At 49.3% G+C, this 20888-nt stretch overlaps 1 protein-coding gene across 1 annotated transcript in view; it reads right to left on the bottom strand.

The window, feature by feature from the left end:
- Positions 1 to 693: 693 nt before the first annotated feature.
- ITPKC (inositol-trisphosphate 3-kinase C) overlaps positions 694 to 20888 on the bottom strand; it is a gene marked incomplete at its 5' end in the record, with an annotated part of 30779 nt that continues 10584 nt past the window's right edge. The window contains 6 exons of the mRNA XM_083512577.1: positions 694 to 1871; positions 3606 to 3677; positions 4413 to 4514; positions 6082 to 6286; positions 6402 to 6615; positions 10625 to 10724. Coding sequence (XP_083368703.1) covers positions 1668 to 1871; positions 3606 to 3677; positions 4413 to 4514; positions 6082 to 6286; positions 6402 to 6615; positions 10625 to 10724 — 897 coding nt within the window. The 3' untranslated portion in view covers positions 694 to 1667. The remainder of the gene's footprint in view (positions 1872 to 3605; positions 3678 to 4412; positions 4515 to 6081; positions 6287 to 6401; positions 6616 to 10624; positions 10725 to 20888) is intronic.

Here is a 20888-nt window from a genome sequence, read left to right as displayed (position 1 = left end):
GTTCCACTTTTATTTTACTCCATGAAGGAAGGACTACAAAATGGGGAAGGTTTGATACAGGGCAGCCATAATCCCTTGAGCATACCAGCACATACACAGGAGCCCTGCCCAGTTGGCATGGCAACCTTGATGGTCCCCGACAGAAGACCATCACACTCACAAAGGACCTGCATATGGGAGTGGATTCAGCACGGACTGAAACAAAGGACAGTGATCAGCTCTTCCCTCTGGGGACAGGAAACTGCAAACTCCCCTCTCTCACCTGGAAAGTACTCATGGGGAGAGGGAAAGGTGGAACAGGTGACAAGACACTCAGGTTACCACCACAACTCCTCCCTCAACCCCTCTTCTTTGTGATGTAGTCTTGGGGGTGTAGCATGGGAGATTAGTAGCTAATAAAAGTTGGGGTCTTCTTTTGTTCAGGGCTTCCATCTTGTTCCACCTGGTGGCAGGTGGGAGTCCTGTCGCGACAGTCTTCAATCAAGACCAAGCCTACTGGCTGCTGTTTTGCCCTGGTATTCCTCAGGGAGCCCTCAGGTGTCTCCATTAACACCCCTAAACAAAGGCTAAGTCAGAACTGGTAAAGGCTAAATTGGTAAAGGCTAAGCCAGATTTTCTGAAGATCCATTCATTCATTCATTCTCTCTCTCATTATCCAACCTTGAAATAAAGCTAAGACGCAACAGCACATTGCTTGTAGTTCTTTATGTCCCTTAAAAAAAGAAAAACTTTTTTAACATATAAAAATTTACAGAAGCACATACATTCAAATACAGAGGAGTGGCTCCCTTCTCTGGCGGGACGAAGGACAGCCACAATCCCCTCCCAACCACCATAAACAAAAAACCACACACACACACACACACACAGGAAGATCCTACCCGCTGGTTTCTGCTTATTAAAACTAACCCAGATTCAGCACCCAAGAAATAGGCAGCCTGGCCCTGGCAAAGCAATTGGGGCGGGGGAACTCCATCTGCAGCAATTGGGGAAGCTGTTCTCCCCCAAGCCCTTTGGTGCATCAGGTTGTAAAAGCAACAAACTACTTGGCAAACTGTTTGCCTTGGGCAGAGTTAACTTTCCAGGCGCCCAGATAACCTAACAGTCAAAGCAGAGGGAAGACGCAAGTTTCTCTTTATTCACCAAACCCTGAAGAGAAACACAAGTATTTCGCTTGACGGGGCTTCCAAGCTGTGGCTCAGGTGTGGGAGGGGCATATTTGGGGGAGGAGCAGAGGCAAGCCCCACCTCCAACCCTCCCTCCCCCAGCTTTCCAGTCTCTCCCGACATTTGGGAGATGGGCACGGCCAGCACTGTGGTTCAAAGTCTTGACCCGAAACCGGGGACCCCAATAATCCCACGTCCCCAAACTCAGTCCCAACGCCCCTGGTAAGTTCTGCCTTGGTCCACAGAAGTCTTTACTGTCCACCACGTGCAGGACAGCAGTCGGGGGGGGGTTCCACCACGTCCGTCACGCCAATAAATAAACTTAGCGGTGCAAAAACCAGCTGGCCCCTTCCGAAAGGCCATTGGGGTTCTTCCAGTTCTGCCCCAGGCCCTGTATCCCCCTGGTTCCAGTAGCATATCTGGCTGAATAAATTAAACGGCAGAGTCCTGGGGGAGCCAAGGTGGCCCCCCGTCTCGACGCTCCGGCTGCATCTTCTTGGCTCACTCCCCCAACATCCTCTCCAAGATGGCGATGAGGTTGTCCAGGCCCCAGAGGTAGCCGTCCTCGCGGTTGCCTTCCTGCCAGGGCAGGCGGTGAGTCAGAGTCTGCTTCTCGGGCAGCGGCACCGTCTTGCCAAAGTCGATCATCCACACCCGCGCCAGACCCGTCTGGTCGTGGATGAAGAGAAGAGAGCTGCCCACCACCTGGGAGAGAAAGGAAGAGAAAAAAGAGAACATGAATGACTGTGCTAAAAGCACCCTTGCTTCGCCAAGCCTACCACCATAGCTGTCAACTTACAGATTTGAAAATAAGGGACCAGCAGCCTCAAAAATAAGGGACCAGCAGCCAAAATAAGGGATTTTCCGGGCACAGGTATGTTCAACTTCTGAGCCCCTCCGAGCCAAAGGCAGAAAGCCCAGCCAGGAGCCAAATGAAGCCTCAAGCCTCAAGGAAAACCACCATCACCTCTCCGCTGGGAAGCGCTGAGCAAAGGCGAGTCCCCAGGCAACGTGGCCAATTTGATCGGCACAAGGCATGCAAGCTCCACCCCCCAGTCGTTCTTAGACTCCTTATTGGGTGAGCAACGCAGCCAAGCAACACAGTTGGAGCCTCCCTCCTCCCTGGCCGGCAGGGAGGGAGGGAGAGGAGCTGCTTCCTTTGAAACCCGGGAAATTTAAGGGACATCATCAATAAGGGACAGCAGCGGAACATGGCGCTGGGATAAGGGACTGTCCCGCCAAATAAGGGACGGTTGACAGCTATGCCTGCCATTATTGTGACATACTGGTATATTGCAATGTTTCGCTGGCGAGATATTGCGATGATGAAAAGCAGATATTGGCCAACCCTTCTACACAGACGCTTAGAAATTCCTGGTGTCAATCTTACATCTTTTTTTATTGTAACTCTGCGTTTTTTAAAAAAGAGTTGCAATTTTTTCTTGCTTTTAGTTTTTTGGAAACCACTTTGAAGGGTACAATCAAGCGGTGCATAGATTTCATGAAATAAGGGAATCAGTTTCCCACTAGGGGAGAATGGTTATGTAAGCTTTCAGTATATTTAGAATTAGCCAAATTTACAGATACAATAAGACGAAAACCAAAAAGTGAAGTGAAAAAGGAATGGGAGTGCCTAAATGAATACCTTAAAAGCCAAGGTTCGAGGATAGAAATCTGGCTGAGTTTGGAATAACCTTGTGAAGTGAAAGGATCAGAAAGAGGGATTTATATCTAGATGTTAGGATAGAGATAAACAGGAAAACAGGAAGATACAATGAGATGTAAAGGAGGTGCTGTGAGATTGTTGGAAGTCAATGTTTGTTTTCCTTTTTAGTGTTTATATTATTAATTTGTAAGAATTGGATTTGTTTTTTATATATGCTTGTTTTTGTGTATTGTTATTTTTTGCTTTTTTGTTGTTGTTGTGTGGAAAATACCCCGCCCTCCCCAAAACTGGGCTCAGTGCGGCTAACACCAGATATAAAACATTTGATTGAAATACAACTTAAAAAAACAAGATTAAGATACAACATTAAAATGCAGCCTCATTTCAGCACAAACTCAAAAACCTTTTTGGGGATGAAAACGTCAAGTCTTCACCAAGGCTAACTATCCAGATCCTGAAAGTTAATTTTACTGCGTACTCTCCTAATGGATTGGGATCCATTTAAGCCTTTGCTTTTAGATTAAGGCTTGTTTGCACTGGATCAGATTGATGTGCCATCTTCCTTGCGCATCCTGCCGCTTCTTGAGCTTGCAAACTGCCTTTTACCTTAGAAAGGCACCATGCAAACGGAAAGCCAAAATGAGATGGGAAAGTACCCTGAGCGTGGCGGGGGAATGAGAAGCAGGGCCCCCAAAATCAAGGACCCAAGACCCTGCAGCAGCCCACCAGATGCCCTCAGAAGTCCCCACCTCGTTCCACGGAGAGAAACCCACCTCGTGCGTCTTGAAGAACTCGGACTGTTCAAGCGCCATCCTGACTTCCTGAAGCCGCTCCAGGTAGCTTGTCTGGGGAAAGAAGAAGGAGAGACCTGAGAGGATATACGATAAGGCCTTCCCAAATTCTACGGCCTTCCCAGAGCCACGGCTGGGGCAGGTGCCAGGAAAACCCTGGAGGAGATGGGCTCCCTTTTCCCAAAAGTGCACAAAACAAATGAAATACTGAAAATCCCTGAAATGAGAAGTAATCGGCTAGAAATATTACCTTGTGGAAATCAACTAAATAATAAAAAATCAAAAAGCGTAAGGGGAAAAAATAGAAAACCCTAAAATAAAACAAAGCCTTAACGGGATGCCGGCTACAAACCTCATTTCACTGAACTATATAGTTTCCTCAGAAGGAAATAGAAAAATCATAAACTTTAAATGACCAAAATTCAAACAAGGGTAGAACCCCCAAAATTCTGACTTATTATAATCCGGGCTGAAGCAAAGCGCAGTAATAAAGGATTGAAGACTCAAAAGTACAGTTTCTAATACTGAATTTACAAAAAAAAGTTTGAAAACCTAAATAGCAAGTTTTAAAGAAAGCCAAACTTGAAGAAGCACAGTAAGGGGTTGAAAACTGAACTGTGAAAATTCTAGTGATGCTTTTACAAAAAGGTTTAAAAACCTAAACCGGAAGTGGCCAGGGGGCCACAGAAATCTCAAAAGTGGCATGTGAAGGAAAAGCATGGAAAGTGTCAAATGGGCCCCCCTCCCTGCAAAGGGATTAGTGCCCTCGGGCAGAATCGGGACCCTCACCAGGACTCTCCTGTCTCCGTCCACAAAGTCCCAGAAGGCCTGGGTCACCTGCTCCGGTTGGCGAGTCTTCTTGAAACTGGTGTTGCAGGTGCCGTCCGCTTTCTTGAAAAGAGAAAGAGAGAAATAATGTCAGACTATCGGGAAACGAGGCAGCCTTAAATGCCAGCACTGCGTCTCCAGGATCCAACGATGAGCAGAGCCAAAGGGACTAATAAATAATAATAATAATAATAATAATAATAATAATAATAATAATAATAATAAAAAATTTTATTTATACCCTGCCCTCCCCAGCCTAGACCGGGCTCAGGGCAGCTAACACCCGATATAAAAACAAATTGATTGAAATACAACTTAAAAGCAAGATTAAAATACAACATTAAAACATTAACTTAGAGGCTCCACCTCTGTGCTTTCCCGGTGGCCATGGAGAAATAATTTTTTAGAGGCTGTGAGGACAAAGCTGTGCCTGGTTTGTTTTGGGACTGAATTTATTCAAATGCAAAGGTTGGTGCATTACTACGAATAGCCCTGGCAGCTTCAGAAACTGGACTTTCCCCCCGTCACAGTCATAAGAGCGTAAGAAGAGGCCGCTGGATCCTGTCCTCACAGTGGACAGATCCCCATAAGAACCTATGAATCGTGATAGACTGCTCCTGGAGCTGGAGTCTCTGTAAGACCGTAAGAAGAGCCTAGCTGAGGACTAGGCCAAAGGTGGCCCATCTAGCCTGGCCATTTCTTCTCACAGGGGCCAACTAGATGCCCCAGGCAGGCCCCCAGCACCAGAACAGCTCTCCCTAACTCAAGAATACTCGTAGCCAGAAGTGAAACAACACGAACAACAATAATAATAGATTGGCAAACACTCATGATCGAGTATTTTCAATTAGCAAAGCTGACTGGAAAAGTCACGGGAGCCCCGAATCAAAAAATATACAGGAAATGGCAATTATTCAAGGAGTATATAAGATTATATTGTAAAAATGATATTATTCTAGCAGAATTGAATGATAAAAGGTAAAGGTAAAGGGACCCCTGACCATTCGTTCCAGTCGTGGCCGGCTCTGGAGTTGCGGCGCTCATCTCGCTTTATTGGTTGAGAGAGCCGGCGTACAGCTTCCAGGTCAGGTGGCTGGCAGGACTAAGCCACTTCTGGCGAACCAGAGCAGCGCACAGAAACGCCGTTTACCTTCCCGCCGGAGCGGTACCTATTTATCTACTTGCACTTTGACGTGCTTTCGAACTGCTAGGTTGGCAGGAGCAGGGACCGAGCAAGGGGAGCTCACCCCATCACGGGGATTTGAACCGCCGACCTTCGGATCAGCAAGTCCTAGGCTCTGTGGTTTAACCCACATCTTAGAGGAATATATAGAAAAAGGCATAAAATAAACTGTGCGATAAAACGAAGACAATATAAAAAGTACAATGAAAACGACTGGAAGTTTTTCTCAGAAGACTTTGTGATGCTGTGTAAATGATTGTCTTTTTAACTGATTCTTTTCGTTATTGATAATTCTTTTTTTGTTTGTTTTTCTTTCTTTTTTCCCCCTTTTCTCTTTTGTTTTTCATTCTCGTGTTTATTCCGTTGTAATGTATGATTGTACTTTATATCAATAAAGACGATATTTTTTTTTAAAAAAGAGTGCCCCTCCCTGCTGCGGTCGCTCACCTTGATGCCTTCGATGCGAAAGCCAAGCGTGGTGGTGGAGCTGAGAGTCTCCCTCCACTGCATGTAGCGGGGCTTCAGGACGGCGCTCTGTGCATGCTCTTCCGCCGTGGGAGCCGCCGGGTCCACGGCCACCATCTTGTCATACATGTCTCTGCGCGGACAGGGCTGCTGCCTCGCCTTCTCCAGCTCCTCCTCGAGGTACGTCCTGCGCCGGGGGGAGAGAAGAGAAGCACAAGGTCATCTTGACGCTGCTCCTCTGTCTCGGGGTCAGGCTGGATGACCTCCTGGTATCCCCTCCCCAGGTGGCTTGAAGGGCTCACCTGACTCCCATCTTGCAGTCCATGATGGAGGGCGCGTCAAAGCCGGCCAGCAGGTCCTCCATCTGGATGTAGGTCTCCCCATCGCGCTCCACCACCCCATAATAGGCCGGGACGTAGGGCTGCAGCGCGTCGCACACCAGGCGCTCCAGGCATTGCTGCTCGCTGGGGCAGTACTTCTTCAGGATGCAGCCAAAATCCCCGGCCCTGAAGTTGCCTGCGGGGGAGAAGAGACAAGGTATCAAGAAGAGTTGGTCAGGGGGCAGGAGATGCTGCCCTCGGGGCAAAGCACGACCCCTGGCGCTTGCAGCGGCCACCAGAAGAGCATTGGGAAAGGAAGCGGCCTCGGTCCAGTATACCTGAAGCAGCGTCTCCACCTCCATTGTTCTGCCTGGACCCTGAGGTCCAGCTCTGAGGGCCTTCTGGCAGTTCCCTCATTGCGAGAAGCCAAGTTACAGGGAACCAGGCAGAGGGCCTTCTCGGTAGTGGCTCCCGCCCTGTGGAACGCCCTCCCACCAGATGTCAAAGAGATAAACAACTACCAGACTTTTAGAAGACATATGAAGGCAGCCCTGTTCAGGGAAGCTTTTAATGCTTAATAGGTTATTGTATTTTAATGTTCTGTTGGAAGCCGCCCAGAGTGGTTGGGGAAACCCAGCCAGATGGGTGGGGTATAAATAGTGCCCCGCAAGACGAATGCCTCGCAAGAGGGAAAACCCGCTAGACGAAAGGGTTTTCCGTTTTGGAGGTGCTTCGCAAAACGAATTTCCTATGGGCTTGCTTCGCAAGACGAAAATGTCTTGTGAGTTCCTGCGGTTTTTTCCCCCTCCCCCCCTTTTCCCCAAGCCGCTAAGCCGCTTATCAAATGATCCGCTAAGCCGCTTATCAGCTGATCCGCTAAGCCCGCTAAGCCGCTAATAGCGCTAAGCCGCTAAGCCGCTAATGGGCTTGCTTCGCAAGACGAAAAAACTGCAAGACGAAGAGACTCGCAAGACGGATTCTTTTCGTCTTGCGAGGCACCACTGTATGTTGTTGTTGTATAAATATGTTGTTGTGGTGGTGGTGGTGGTTATTCTTATTATATTGAAAGCTGGTGTCCCAATGCAAACGTGCAGCTGCATCTGGGATCCCATGTCCAGTCCTGGTCACCTCCCCTCCCCCCACCCAGAAGGATATTGCAGAGTTCAGAAAAGGGCAACTGAAATGATGGTGGGGATGGAGCAAGAAGCAAGAAGAAAAACCGCAGCATTTGGGGCTTTTCTAGTTTGGAGGAAAGGCGGGCGAGCTGTGGAACCCACTGCCACAAGAGGCAGGGATGGCTGCGTTTTCCTGCATTGCTGGGGCCTGGACTAGAAGACTACAGGGAAGCTTTTAATGTTTAATAGGTTATTGTATTTTAGTGTTTTGTTGGAAGCCGCCCAGAGCCCATAGTGGCTGTGGAAACCCAGCCAGATGGGCAGGGTATGTATGTATGTATGTATGTATGTATGTATGCAGGTTTTGGTGTCCTCGGGTGTCTTCCCGTGTAAAAGTTGGGGTGTCTAGGCGACGTTTCGACGAGGTCTCACTCGTCATCTTCAGGCTGGTGCTTTCGGCTTCTTGTTACTGGAACAGAGCGGGATCTCAGTGTTTGAGTTCCTATAAATACTGTAGAGGGGTGTGGTGTATTGCCTCAAAAGTTCTGGGCAGAGGGGAAGTTCCCAGGCTAGTGTTCTTTTCTTCTTTTGTTCCTTAATTACTTGAGGGATATCTTGAGTGATTTCTTGAGTGATATTCTGAGTACCACTTAGGTGGGTCATTAGGTGTGGATTAGTTGCTAAAGCCTTCGTGTCTTGACCTCTTGAATTTGTGAAGAGTTTTTCTGGGAAGATGGCTGTACTGCACTTAGTTGTGCTTTGGCTTGGCTTCGTGTATAGGGGCGAGCTGTGGTTTTGTGCCCTGTGCCAGCCAGATCTGTGTAGGGATTGCAGGGGGGTGCAGCATCCGGAGGTGCCACTATGGTTTGGTTACTGGATGGTGTCTGTAATTTATCTGTGGAGAGGGTCTGGGTTTGGGTCTGGTGTGGTTGATTGGTGGTGGCGTTCTGTGTGCCTCTGGATCTGGTGTCGGTTTTTGTGGGGAGGGCTAATTTCCAGATGTCTGGCAGGCGGGACGTGTCGTCACGCTTGTTCATGTTGTGAGGGTGTTTCTCTATCTCGATGGCTTCCATGATTATTCTCTTGTGGTGATGTTCCATGTTAAAGAGCAATTTGGAATCTGCAAAATTAATTTCGTGTCCTGTTTCTTTCATGTGTTGGAAAAGAGAGGAAGATTTTTCTTCTTTTTTGACGGCATTCTTGTGTTCTGCGATACGTGCATTTATTCGTCTGTTTGTTTGTCCAATGTACGTGGCTGGGCAGACTTTGCAGGGTATTTCATAGACCCCTTGGTTTTCCAACTGGATTTTATCTTTGGGGTTTCTGAGGATATTGGCTATTTTTTTGGTTGGTGCAAAAGGCTGTTTTGATATTGTGTTTATGGAGGATTTTGCTAATTTTATCTGTAGTGCCCTTGATATAAGGAAGGAGGGCCATGCCATTGTTTTCTTCCGTGTCTTGGTTTTTGGGGGGTGTTTCTTTTTGGATTAGCTTCTTAACCCTGTTTTGCTGGTATCCATTGGCGATTAACACATTTGAGAGATTCTGTAACTCAGTTGTCAAGTGGTCTTTGTCAGCCAGGCGTTTGGTTCTGGAGATGAGGGTCTTGGCTACGGAGTTTATTTGTGCAGGGTGGTGGTGTGATTGAGCATGTAAGTAGCGGTTGGTGTGTGTTTTTTTCCGGTAGATAGTGTGTCCTAGGGAGCCATCAGGTTTTTTGTAGATTAGGACGTCAAGGAAGGGAAGCTGGTTGTTGGCTTCTATTTCCATAGTGAATTGTATTTTGGGGTGTAGGCTGTTGAGATGTGTGAGGAAGCTGTCTAGTTTTTCTTTCCCGTGTGGCCAAATTACAAAGGTGTCGTCAACATATCTGAGCCAAAGTTTGGGTTTGTGTTCTGACTTGTCTAAAGCATTGGTTTCAAAGTGTTCCATGTACAGATTTGCGATGACCGGTGAGAGGGGTGATCCCATAGGTGCTCCTTCTATCTGTTTGTATCTTTGTCCATTGTGGATGAAGTACGTGTTGGTTAGGCAGTGGTTGGTCAGGTCCAGGATGTATTCGGGGGGATTGTATTTGTTTTGAATGGCTGTCAAGGCTTCATTAATGGGCACTTGTGTGAAGAGAGATACAACATCGAAGCTCACAAGTAGGTCATCGGGATGTAGGTTTTGCTTCTTTATTGTTTCTATGAACTGGAAGGAGTTTGTAACGTGTGAAGAGATGGATTCTGCATAGGGCTGAAGTTGCTTAGCGAGAAATTTAGCGAGATTTTGTAGAGGTGAGCCTATGGAGCTGACTATTGGTCTGAGTGGTGTTCCTTCTTTGTGTATCTTGGGGAGGCCGTAGAGTTTGGGGCATCTGGATGATTTTTCTCTGGGGATGATTCTTAGCTGGATTTCTTCACTGATAGGAGAGGCTTTTATTTTGGATTTGGTGGTTTTTTCCAGATAGGTGGTGGGATCTGTTTTTATAGGTTGGTAGGTAGGGTCTTGGAGTAGTATGTATGTATGTATAAATAAATAAATAAATAAATAATAATGATGATAGGTAGCCGTGTTGGTCTGCCATAGTCAAAATAAAAAAATTCCTTCCAGTAGCACCTTAAAGACCAACTAAGTTAGTTCTTGGTATGAGCTTTCGTGTGCATCTGAAGAAGTGCATATGAGCTTCAGTGTATCTGAAGAAGTGTGCATGCACACAAAAGCTCATACCAAGAACTAACTTAGTTGGTCTTTAAGGTGCTACTGGAAGGAATTTTTTTATTTTAATAATAATAATAATTATCATGCCCTCCAAGTCTGTATCCATCGCTTGCCTCCTGCCACAGGGAGTTCCGCAGGTTCACAAGGAAGGGCTTTCCTGAGCCTGCCAGCATTACCCATGATTTCTAGCGCTTAGGAACCTTTTGAGGGTTCCTAACTTGTCGGGGGGAGGCGTCTCCAGAGGGGATCCCCTGCCTTTCTTCCTACCCCCCCCCCCCAGATTCCAAGGTCTGCCTGGAGACCCGGCCACAATTGTACACATGCTCCCCCCCCCCTGCAGGACCCCACCCCAACCAGCCTCCTCCTCCCCTCCAACCCCAGAGTTACCTGAATGGCCGGCCAGCTGGACCCAGGGGTAGCGCTTGCGGAAAGAAACCACACAGGGCGACCATTGCACCATGTTCCTCAGCTTCTTCCAGGGCTTGTTCTGCAGACGAAAGGAAACGCACCGTGAGCCTTAGGAGAATTGGGGCCCTTTTGGGGGCAATCAAAGGGGGGAGGAAGAACTGTGACCCTTTCCACTTGGTCAGGAGCAAGAATTTCGTATCTGAAACGTCAGGCAAAACGCTCTACTCCATCACGCCCTGTTCTGCTTAAGCAGATGCCACAGCATAGTGAAGTGTGCAAAACTCAGGCAGGTGCTCACCCACTACAGAAACAGCTGCTCCAAGTCCCCAGTCCTTCACTGGAGGTGTTTAAGCAGAGGTTGGGCTGGCCATCCACCCGGGATTCTGTAGCTGCAATACATGCATTGCGGCGGGTTGGACTAGATGACCCCTGGGGTTCCCTTCTAACACTACAATTCTATAATTCTACACAAAGAGGTGAAAAATCTGCTGGATAGCGCAGGTGTCCAGCTCATTTTGGACCTGGGGTCCTACCTTTTTATTATTTCTTTATTTAAACCTGAAGGAGTGTCTCCACCCACATCGTTCTACCAGGACACTGAGGTCCTCTGAAGGCCTTCTGGCAGTTCACTGGCTGTGAGAAGCCATGTTACAGGGAAGCAGGCAGAGGGCCTTCTCGGTGGTGGCACCCGCCCTGTGGAACACCCTCCCACCAGCTGTCAAAGAGAACAACAACTACTACCAGACTTTTAGAAGACATCTGAAGGCAGCCCTGTTTAGGGAAGCTTTTAATGTTTAACAGACCATTGTATTTTAATATTTTGTTGGAAGCCGCCCAGAGTGGCTGAGGAAACCCAGACAGATGGGCGGGGTATAAATATAATATTATATTTATAAAATATTATTATAAATAAAATATTATTTTTAATTATTATTGCTATTATTATAAAAATAAAAATTATTATTAATTATTATTATTATTATTATTATTATGTGCCCCCCAGAGTTTATGTATGATGGCTCAGTTTAGTGGCAGGAAATAAATTCTGTCAAATCCACCTTGATCTTACAGGAAAGGAGGAATTTCACCCATTACACTCTTCTCCAAACATTCAAACAGGCATCCAAATTACAGGTCTTTAGAAGACCCCGGGAGGAGAGTAGTTTTTCATAGAATCGTAGACCTGGAAGGGACCCCCAAAGGTGCTCTAGTCTAACCCCCTGCAATCTAGGGATGCCCACTAGAGCATCCAGGATAGGTGGACACCCAACCTCTGCTTAAAAACTTCCAAGGGAGTCCACAAGCTCCCAAGAGAGCTCATATTTTAAAAATACATATATAAGAAGCAGCGAAAAGAGAAAGACAGGGAACTTTGCCTCTTGGGTTCCATCTCCTCTTCCCCAAATCCACCCCACCCCACTTTGAGGGAAGGCGGTGGGTCTGGCAGGCTGAGATGGACGCAGCCAGATAAGCAGAGCCACAAGCAGAATGCGACCACACCTCCACCAAATAAACCGGCATTTATTTCTCCCGCGCAGTCTGTGTGCAATGTACAAAACAAAGTAGAGATGGAGGTCTCTGCCTTGAGGGGCCTACAATCATCAGAACTAAGACAGTGGTGGCCACGGCGGAAGCTGTCTGTGAAGAAAGGCCAGATCAGACCGCTATTAGCAAAAAATTGGAAATCTCAAGAAATACCAACGGTTGAAGAACGGCAGATGAAGATGTTGGAGTTTCTGGAGCTGGCTGACCTGACTGGAAGAATCCGCGAGCAGAAAGAGGAGGAATACCAAGAAGACTGGATGAAATTTAAAGACTATTTAGCTAAATATTGTAATATAAGGTAATTGAGAAGGTTCTTGAAAGTACTAAATAGGCCTAGGATAACAATAAGAATGTGGCATAGCAATATGGATTTAAGACAATAAGAAAAGAGTTGTATATAGTTACCTGAAGGAACTAATTATTTGGAAAGACGTTTGGGAGAACTGCTACAAGGTGATATAATGAAATTCAGTTAAGGGGGGTTTGAAGAAATCACTTAACAATGGAATTGAAAATGAATATAAGAAGGAATATGGCTTTTTATTTTTTAGTATTGTGACATGTTTTGTGTGTTTTATATGTTATATTTGTTATAAATGTGGAAAATTAATAAAGAAATTTGGAAGAAAGGCCAGATCAGGCTGTTTCAGGGGCTGGATCCTGCCCACAGCCGGCCTACCCTGCCTGCGTTCTCCGTTTATTTGTGAAACCCAATTAGACCCCATATTTCCAAAAGCAGAACTGGAATTCACCGGCGGGGGGAGGGGGGAGAGACACACAGCCTGTAGAGTCGTCATTGCTAAATTAGTTGGGGAAATTCTCCCAAGCTCAGTATTGATGTATGGAAGTGAGAGCTGGACCATAAAGAAGAATTTTGAATTATGGTGCTGGAGGAGACACTTGAGAGTCCCATGGACTGCGAGAAGATCAAACCTCTCCATTCTGAAGGAAATCAGCCCTGAGTGCTCACTGGAAGGACAGATCCTGAAGCTGAGGCTCCAAGACTTTGGCCACCTCAGGAGAAGAGAAGACTCCCTGGAAAAGACCCTGATGTTGGGAAAGATGGAGGGCACAAGAAGAAGGGGACAACAGAGGACGAGATGGTTGGACAGTGTTCTTGAAGCTACCAGCTTGAGTTTGACCAAACTACGGGAGGCAGTGGAAGACAGGAGTGCCTGGCGTGCTCTGGTCCAGGGGGTCACGAAGAGGCGGACACAACTAAACGACTAAACAACAACAACAGTATTGTCCATGCAGCCAGGCTGTGGCTCTCCAGCGGTCATAAAATCACAGGAATGTCGAGCTGGAAGGGACCCCAAGGGTCATCCAGCCCAACCCCTTGCAGTGCAGGAATCTGGGCTGGTCTTCTTCCCCAGCCTGACTAAGAGACGCTAAGAGAGCAGAGATTGAACCCCCCACCTTCAGTGGATCTCAGAGTGGGCAGTGGTAAACCCCACCCACCCCGGGGTGGAATGAGATTCCCTGGGGGTTCTCAGTTTTTTAAAAAATTAAATTTGCATACATCCAAAGATCGCAGGGCGGTTCACGTCATAAAGAACAAAACGAGAACACAAAATACGTAACAACCCGAGTAATTGAGCCAAATAGTTTTAACTGGATTTTGAATACATGCACAATGAATCGTCACCGTTTTGTTTTATGGCGTTCTTATCTTCCTAAGAAGCCCATGCAAATCGCTGTTCCGAACAATGCTTTCCATAGGGTCAGGAAGGGCTCACAGGGGGTGAGTTTATGGAACCAAGGGGGGGTGGGCACCCTCCCAAAAAGTCTGGGAACCACTGGCCTGATTGAAGCTGCAAAAAGCCGAAAGGGGCTGGTACAGTGGGGCCTCGCAAGACGAAATTAATCCGTTCCGCGAGTCTCTTCGTCTTGCGGTTTTCTCGTCTTGCGAAGCACAGCTATTAGCGGCTTAGCGGCTTTAAGAAAAACGAAACAAACTTGCAAGAACTCGCAAGACTTTTCGTTTTGCGAAGCAAGCCCATAGGGAAATTCGTCTTGCGGAACAACTCAAAAAACGCAAAACCCTTTCGTCTAGCGAGTTTTTCGTCTTGCGAGGCATTCGTCTTGTGGGGCACCACTGTATAGGCATCCTGCACAAAGCCTGGAGGCCACCACTGAAGGGGCCCTGCTTCTTTTGCAGGGGGTGGACTAGATGACTCTAGGGGACCCTTCTTCACTCGCAGCCCCCACCCCAGGCAGGCCACGGCGCTCCTACTTTCGTCCCCCCACCCTACCCCAGCTCACAAGCAGAGATCTGCTGTGATCTGGGTCCATCCAGTTGCACCTCAGCTCAGCGGAAAAACCTCCCTCTTCCTCCCACATGCTAACCACAGCATGACAGAGTTTCCACTGTGAGCAGGAGGCAGCAAGGGGGGGGGGGTTGCTCAATTTGCCACAGCTGAAAAGCAAACAACTGCCTGGGGGGGGGGAGTTGACACCTGCCAAAGGGCCAAGCCTTATTTATTGCCCAGGTGAGACAAGGAAGACTTGCTCGGGATGGTAGTGAGTGGCACTCTGCATATGCTCAGAAGCACCCTTGGTTTTCCTCACTTTGAAATTGGAAGGGCTGAGCCACTGCCAAGTTTATAAGAAGGGGCCAAGGGAGAGAGGGCCGGGGGTCTTGGCTCCAACTCCTGAGCTGGTCCCCACCACCATTGATTTTTTATTATTATTAAAATCTTTTTACTGCCCTTCTTCCGAAGATACCAGGGTAGTTTCACAACAGAAGAATAAAAAATGAAAATACAAAGCCAAGCCAATAACTCACATGCCCAGCCACAATTCCTCCCCTCTGCCATGCCCTTCTGCCATCGTCTTCAATCCGGCACCTGCCAGACACTTTCGACTACAACTCCCACCCATGGGAACCGTAGTGCAAATCGCCTAGAGCGTACAGTTCAGCTATGGAACTCGCTCCTTCAGGAGGGCAGTGACAGCTACCAACCTGGGTGGCTTCGAACCTCCGGAGGTACTGAAGCAGGGGGTTGGACTAGATGACCCCTAAGGGTCCCTTCCAACTCTACCATCCTGTGTGAACTAGGATTGGGCAAATTCATGGAGGACAAGGTGGCTGGAGGCAGCTCCTAGCCAGGATGGCTCTGCTCTGTTGCTGGTTTTCCTCGGGGATCTGAACGCAAGAGTATCAGAAGAGCTCGGCTGCTGGATGAGACCAACGGGGACCCCATCTAGTCCAGCACCCTTTGTGGCTTAGGGCCCCCGTATCCCCGAGACCGCCTCTCCTGGTCTGCCCCGCAGAAGACCTTAAGGTCCATGAATAACCACAGTTTAGAGGTCCCGGGCCCTAAGGAAGTCAGACTATCCTCCGCCAGGGCCAGGGCCTTCTCAGTGATGGCTCCGACCTGGTGGAACGCTCTGTCCCAGGAGACCAGGGCCCTGCAGGACTTGATCTCCTTCCACAGGGCCTGTAAGACAGAGCTATTCCACCTGGCCTTTAATTTGAATTCAGCCTGACCTTTTATTTCCCTTCTCTTCCCTCCCCCTCCCCTTTTATGAAGATCACCCGCTCTGGGATCTCACAGCTAATTCTCCCCTGGCCTCCTCGCTGGCCCAAGTAGGACCAATTCAGCCAGCTAGTGCTGGGGATTATCTAAATCCCCTAAATTGATTTTTGAGTTTCATTGTCATTCATGTTTTTATACTGTATTTTATGCTGTTTTTATAATTAAGTGTTTTAAAGTGTTTTAAATTTGTTGTTAGCCGCCCTGAGCCCGGTTTTTGGACCAGGAAGGGCGGGGTATAGATAAAAATTTATTACTATTATTGCCACAGGGGCCAAATCCCCCAAATAAACTAGGAATCTAGATAGACTGCCTCTGGACCTGGAGGTTCCACAGGAGCCTAAGAGCAGCCTGGCTGCCGGATCAGGCCAAGGTCTCATCCAGTCCAGCCTCCTGTTCCCACAGTGGCCACCCAGATGCCCCAGTGAGAAGCAGGACCTGAGCACAACATTTCTGCTGTCCAACAACTGGCAATCAGAGGCATTTTCTGCCTCTGGGAGTGGGTGACACACACAGCCATTGTGGGTGGTAGCAACTGAGAGCTGTGTCCCATAATTATCCATGAATTTGTCCAATCCCCTATCTCCTGTGTTAGGGAGTTCCACAGTTTACCTTTGCGCTGCCTAAGGTCCGTATAGTTAAAGCCATGGTTTTCCCAGTAGTGATGTATGGAAGTGAGAGCTGGTCACCGAAGAATTGATGCTTTTGAATTCTGGTGCTGGAGGAGACTCTGGAGAGTCCCATGGACTGCAATAAGATCAAACCTCTCCATTCTGAAGGAAATCAGCCCTGAGTGCTCACTGGAAGGACAGATCCTGAAGCTGAGGCTCCAAGACTTTGGCCACCTCAGGAGAAGAGAAGACTCCCTGGAAAAGACCCTGATGTTGGGAAAGATGGAGGGCACAAGGAGAAGGGGGCGACAGAGGACGAGATGGTGGGACAGTGTTCTCGAAGCTACCAGCATGAGTTTGACCAAACTGCGGGAGGCAGTGGAAGACAGGAGTGCCTGGCGTGCTCTGGTCCAGGGGGTCAAGAAGAGTCGGACACGACTAAATGACTAAACAACAACAAAGGAACGCCTTTCTCTGAGCTGTCCTGAATCTTCCAGCATTCACTGGGTGCCCACAAGTCCCCTTGTTTTGACTGATTCGGTCCACTTTCTCCAGGCCATGAATAATTTTTCCATTTCTCTTTCCTCCTCTGACTTGCTCTTTCTCTCAGCTAAATAGCCCCAAATGTTGCTGCATCTTCTCTATCATTTTGGTTCCCTTGAGCTGACCCTCTTCCAGCTCCGTAACTTCCTTTTTCACAAGGTTCCAGGGCTCAAATCACGACACGTACGGACAGGGTGCTTCTGAGCGCATACAGAGTGCTTTCTCTTTTGTCAACAAGGATCGAGTCAGAACCCACACAACTGGCCTTGGGGAAAACTTTCCAGCTTCCAGGTTAATATGATGATAGTAATTTTATTATTGATACCCAGCCCATCTCGCTTGGGTTCAAAGCCTTTGGGCCTTTTTGCAAAAGTGAGCTTTGGTAGGCGAGCGACACAGCTGCAGCCTGCCACCCTCGCCACTCCCCCCAAACCTGTTCCACGCCCAGGCTGCCCTTTTGCCCTCTCTCTCTGTCTTTCCAAGATCTGCTTCCAACTGCCCCCCAGGCGGGATGGGGGGAAAAGCACGGGAGAGATCTTCATGGGAAATGGAAACAGCAGAAACCTCAGCCGTTCCACCTGCCCTGACAGGTTGGGTTGGTTGGCACGGGCCTGCGGGCGCAGCGCCCTGAGCGGCCGGTGCCAAGTTTTCCACCTGCCTTTTGTAAACAGTCAGCGGTGAGAGTAGAGCCTGTTCTCTCCCTCCCACCCCACAGAATCACACAACTGCAGAGTGGGGAGGGACCTCAAGGGACATCTAGTCCAGCCCCCTACAGTGGAGGAAACGTCAGCAATGCATTTCTCACGGGGGAAACCGAGGCATGCCAGGAGGGTAGCAGTGCTGCTCAGGTTCAGAGGCTTCCTAGGTTCGTGTTCCAGTAGGAACAGTGGCGTAGCGTGGGGGGTGCAGGGGGGGCCAGCCGCACCGGGCGCAACACCTGGGGGTTAGGGTTAGGGGCGCAAATCCACGGGTTAGGAGGCGCAAATCCACGGGTTAGGGGGCGCAAATTACTTGCCTTGCCCTGGGTACTGACAACCCACGCTACGCCACTGAGTAGGAAGATCAGTCCCCCCCCCCGCCAACATTTTGGCTCACCCCAAAACATCCACGACTATTAAAGGATGGAGAACAGAGGCGGCAGAAGTTCTGCAGACAGATTCACAGCGCTGAAATCTCCTTACATTTTTATTCCACCTTTTCTCCAAGCTTGTGGCACACAAGCCTTCCCACCCTCTCCATTTTTATTCCGTGATCCGCCCCGAGATCTTACTATGTATATAAATCTAATTAACAACAAACAACAACAACAACCACTTTATCCTCGCAACAGCCCCATGAGGTAGGTTAGAGAGACTGACCCAAATGAGAACCACTGAGAGTCGAGGGGTTGCGGGACACACACAATACTTTTTTACGCCCTCCCCGGCAAAACTCTTCGCTTGCACTTCACATTGGGCCGGGCGGGGGGTGCTTGGATGCTCCACCCCTCCCTGAAGACTTGCATCCACCATTCTGCCCGGCCGGAGCCACTCCGAATAGACTCCTCCAATTGCACCGGCATGACTGACTCCAACCAGATCCTTGGCACTTAAACGAGCCCCAGTAAAATCCTGCGCGTTGCTCTGAGTTAAGACTTCGTTGGAACCGAGGGACCCCGCCAGCAGGACAGCTGATCCGCTAAGCGCGGCTGCAACTTGGTGAAAACCGCTTGCAAGCAGATATTCCGCCTCCCTCGGAAGACCCCAAGGCGTTTTCCAACACAAAAACCCACGCGCATTTAAAAGACTACCGATTGCTTCGGGGGAAAGGACATGAACATGCCCCCCCTGGGCACCTGCAGAGCGCGCTCCACCGCGCCCAGCTCCTTGCTTTCCAACCCCCACCCTCCCTGAACCCCAAAATTGCAGAGCAAAAGCCTCACCCTGCAGGCGCTCCGGTCCAGCTTTCTCATAGCCCCCGCGAGGCCCGCAGCCGCATCCAGACGTGCGCGCAGCTCGTGCGCCAGAGGGAGCGTCCGCATAGTCCTCTGCGGCCGGGCTGCGCGCGGGGCCCTTTTATGCTCTCCGATCCAGCTCAACCCCGCCCCCTTCCCGCCTCCTGCTCGCCCCGCCCCCTCCCGCGCAGGGCGGGGCATTTGGTGCTGATGATGCGGATCCCATCGCGTTGCCTGGCAACCGGGGAATCTTGCGGCCGATTTTTCCATGACAGCAAAAGCAGAGAGAGAGAGCGCGCGAGAGAGAGACGTTGCGCGCGCGTCCTGTACGCAAGGAGGCAGCGGCTGCGCAAAGGAAGCTGCCCAGTATGGGAGCGAAGGGGAGGCCGGGGCAGAGCTGAACCCAAACACACAGATCATAGCTGTCAACTTTTCCCTTTTCTTGCGAGGAATCCTATTCGGAATAAGGGAATTTCCCTTAAAAAAAGGGAAACGTTGACAGCTATGCACGCACTGCACTTGGCCCGCAATCCGTCCAGTTTGTGTGTCGCCTTTCCAAAGCTAAAGCCATGCTCAACTGGCAGCTTGCAACATAGAAAAAAATTAACAATTTTGGGATGGCCAGGTTGAGATCCCTGCATCGCAGGGGTTGGACTAGATGACTCTCAGGGTCCCAGAAGCGGCTTAGTCCTGCTGGCCACATGACCCGGAAGCTGTACGCCGGCTCCCTCAGCCAATAAAGCAAGATGAGCGCTGCAACGCCAGAGTCGGCCACAACTGGACCTAATGGTCAGGGGTCCCTTTACCTTTACCTAGCATTTAAGCCGCCACAGCTTCCCCCAAATTGTCCTGCGATCTGTAGCTCCTGGTGGCCGCTAATCTTTTTTGCAAGGAGCCAGATTTTGTTGCAAACCGAGGCAGAGCCCCCCGGGGGGGGGGTTGGTAGAGAGAAACCAGCTTGTCAAACTGAATCACATTAATTCTCAAGTCACTGGCTGGAGGCAAGCACAACTCACGCTGAAGTCACCACGAAAGCCCATTCTACACTCCTTTCTTTCATTTTCAAAGCAGGAGGCAGCCTGGGAGCTCTCAACCTCGCAGAAAGATCTATTTTTAGCTTCAGTAGCAGACCTCCACACCTGAGGGGGGAATCCCAGGATCTTGCAAGTCATTTCAGCAACCTAAGAGATCCCGCTCGCGGGTCTGAATTCATGCCAACACTTAATCCGCCCACGGCACCCTGCAGTTTCCATGCCCATCCCAGTCCCCCTGGGGGCCGACGCTGGAGACAGTCATCGAGCCCTCTGGGTCTCTCCCACAAACCCTCCTCTTCTCTCTCACAGGCCCCCAAACCAGATCATCCATCGGTGGCACCTTGGGAAGGACCACAGCTCAGTGGCAGAACATCTGTTTTCCTGCAGAAAGCCCCAGGTGCAGTCAGGTAGACCAGGAAATGTCCCCCATCTGAAATCTGGGAAAGCCCGCCTGTGCGTGCAATACTGAGTTCAATGTAAGGCCTTGACAGGTTCATCAGTTTCCAACTCCTGCCCCACTGGTGACAGAGTGGCAGGGAGTGGACTTCTCCTTTGTTTAGAGCAGGGGTAGGCAATCTAAGGCCCATGGGCCAGATGCGGCCCAATCGCCTTCCCAATCCGACCCGCAAATGGTCCGGGAAGCCACTGGCTAGGGACCCCCTGAGAGGCCGGCGCCCTGGCACAACGCACCACTAAGCCCTATGGGAAAGATGGCTCTGGCTGTTCTAGCAAAATTTGGGATTGGCTTTTGCAGCCCAACTCTCCATCAAGGGATTCAGTGTCCTCCTAAGTTCGTTATCAGAGAAAACTGAGTGGGGGCATGATCCAGTGAATGCGAGGAAGGTGTTTGCTTTCCTGTTGCAACCGAGTTCCCCTAGCCAGGAGGTGAGGACCCAGAGCAAAGGGGTGCAAGAACCTTTGAAGACTTTTGAACCTGCCCAACTCCTTAGCCAAAGACCACCAGAAAGCATCCTGCATACAGACATCACAGAAAGAGGCCGTCTGCAACAGAAATTTGGGTGTGTGCCTTGACACCTG

This window comes from Podarcis liolepis (genome assembly GCF_965112155.1).
Source record: "Podarcis liolepis genome assembly, chromosome: 7".
Classification (NCBI taxonomy): Eukaryota; Metazoa; Chordata; class Lepidosauria; order Squamata; family Lacertidae; genus Podarcis; species Podarcis liolepis.
Note: the sequence above shows the minus strand (reverse complement) of the source record. Positions and strands in the feature narration are given on the sequence as shown.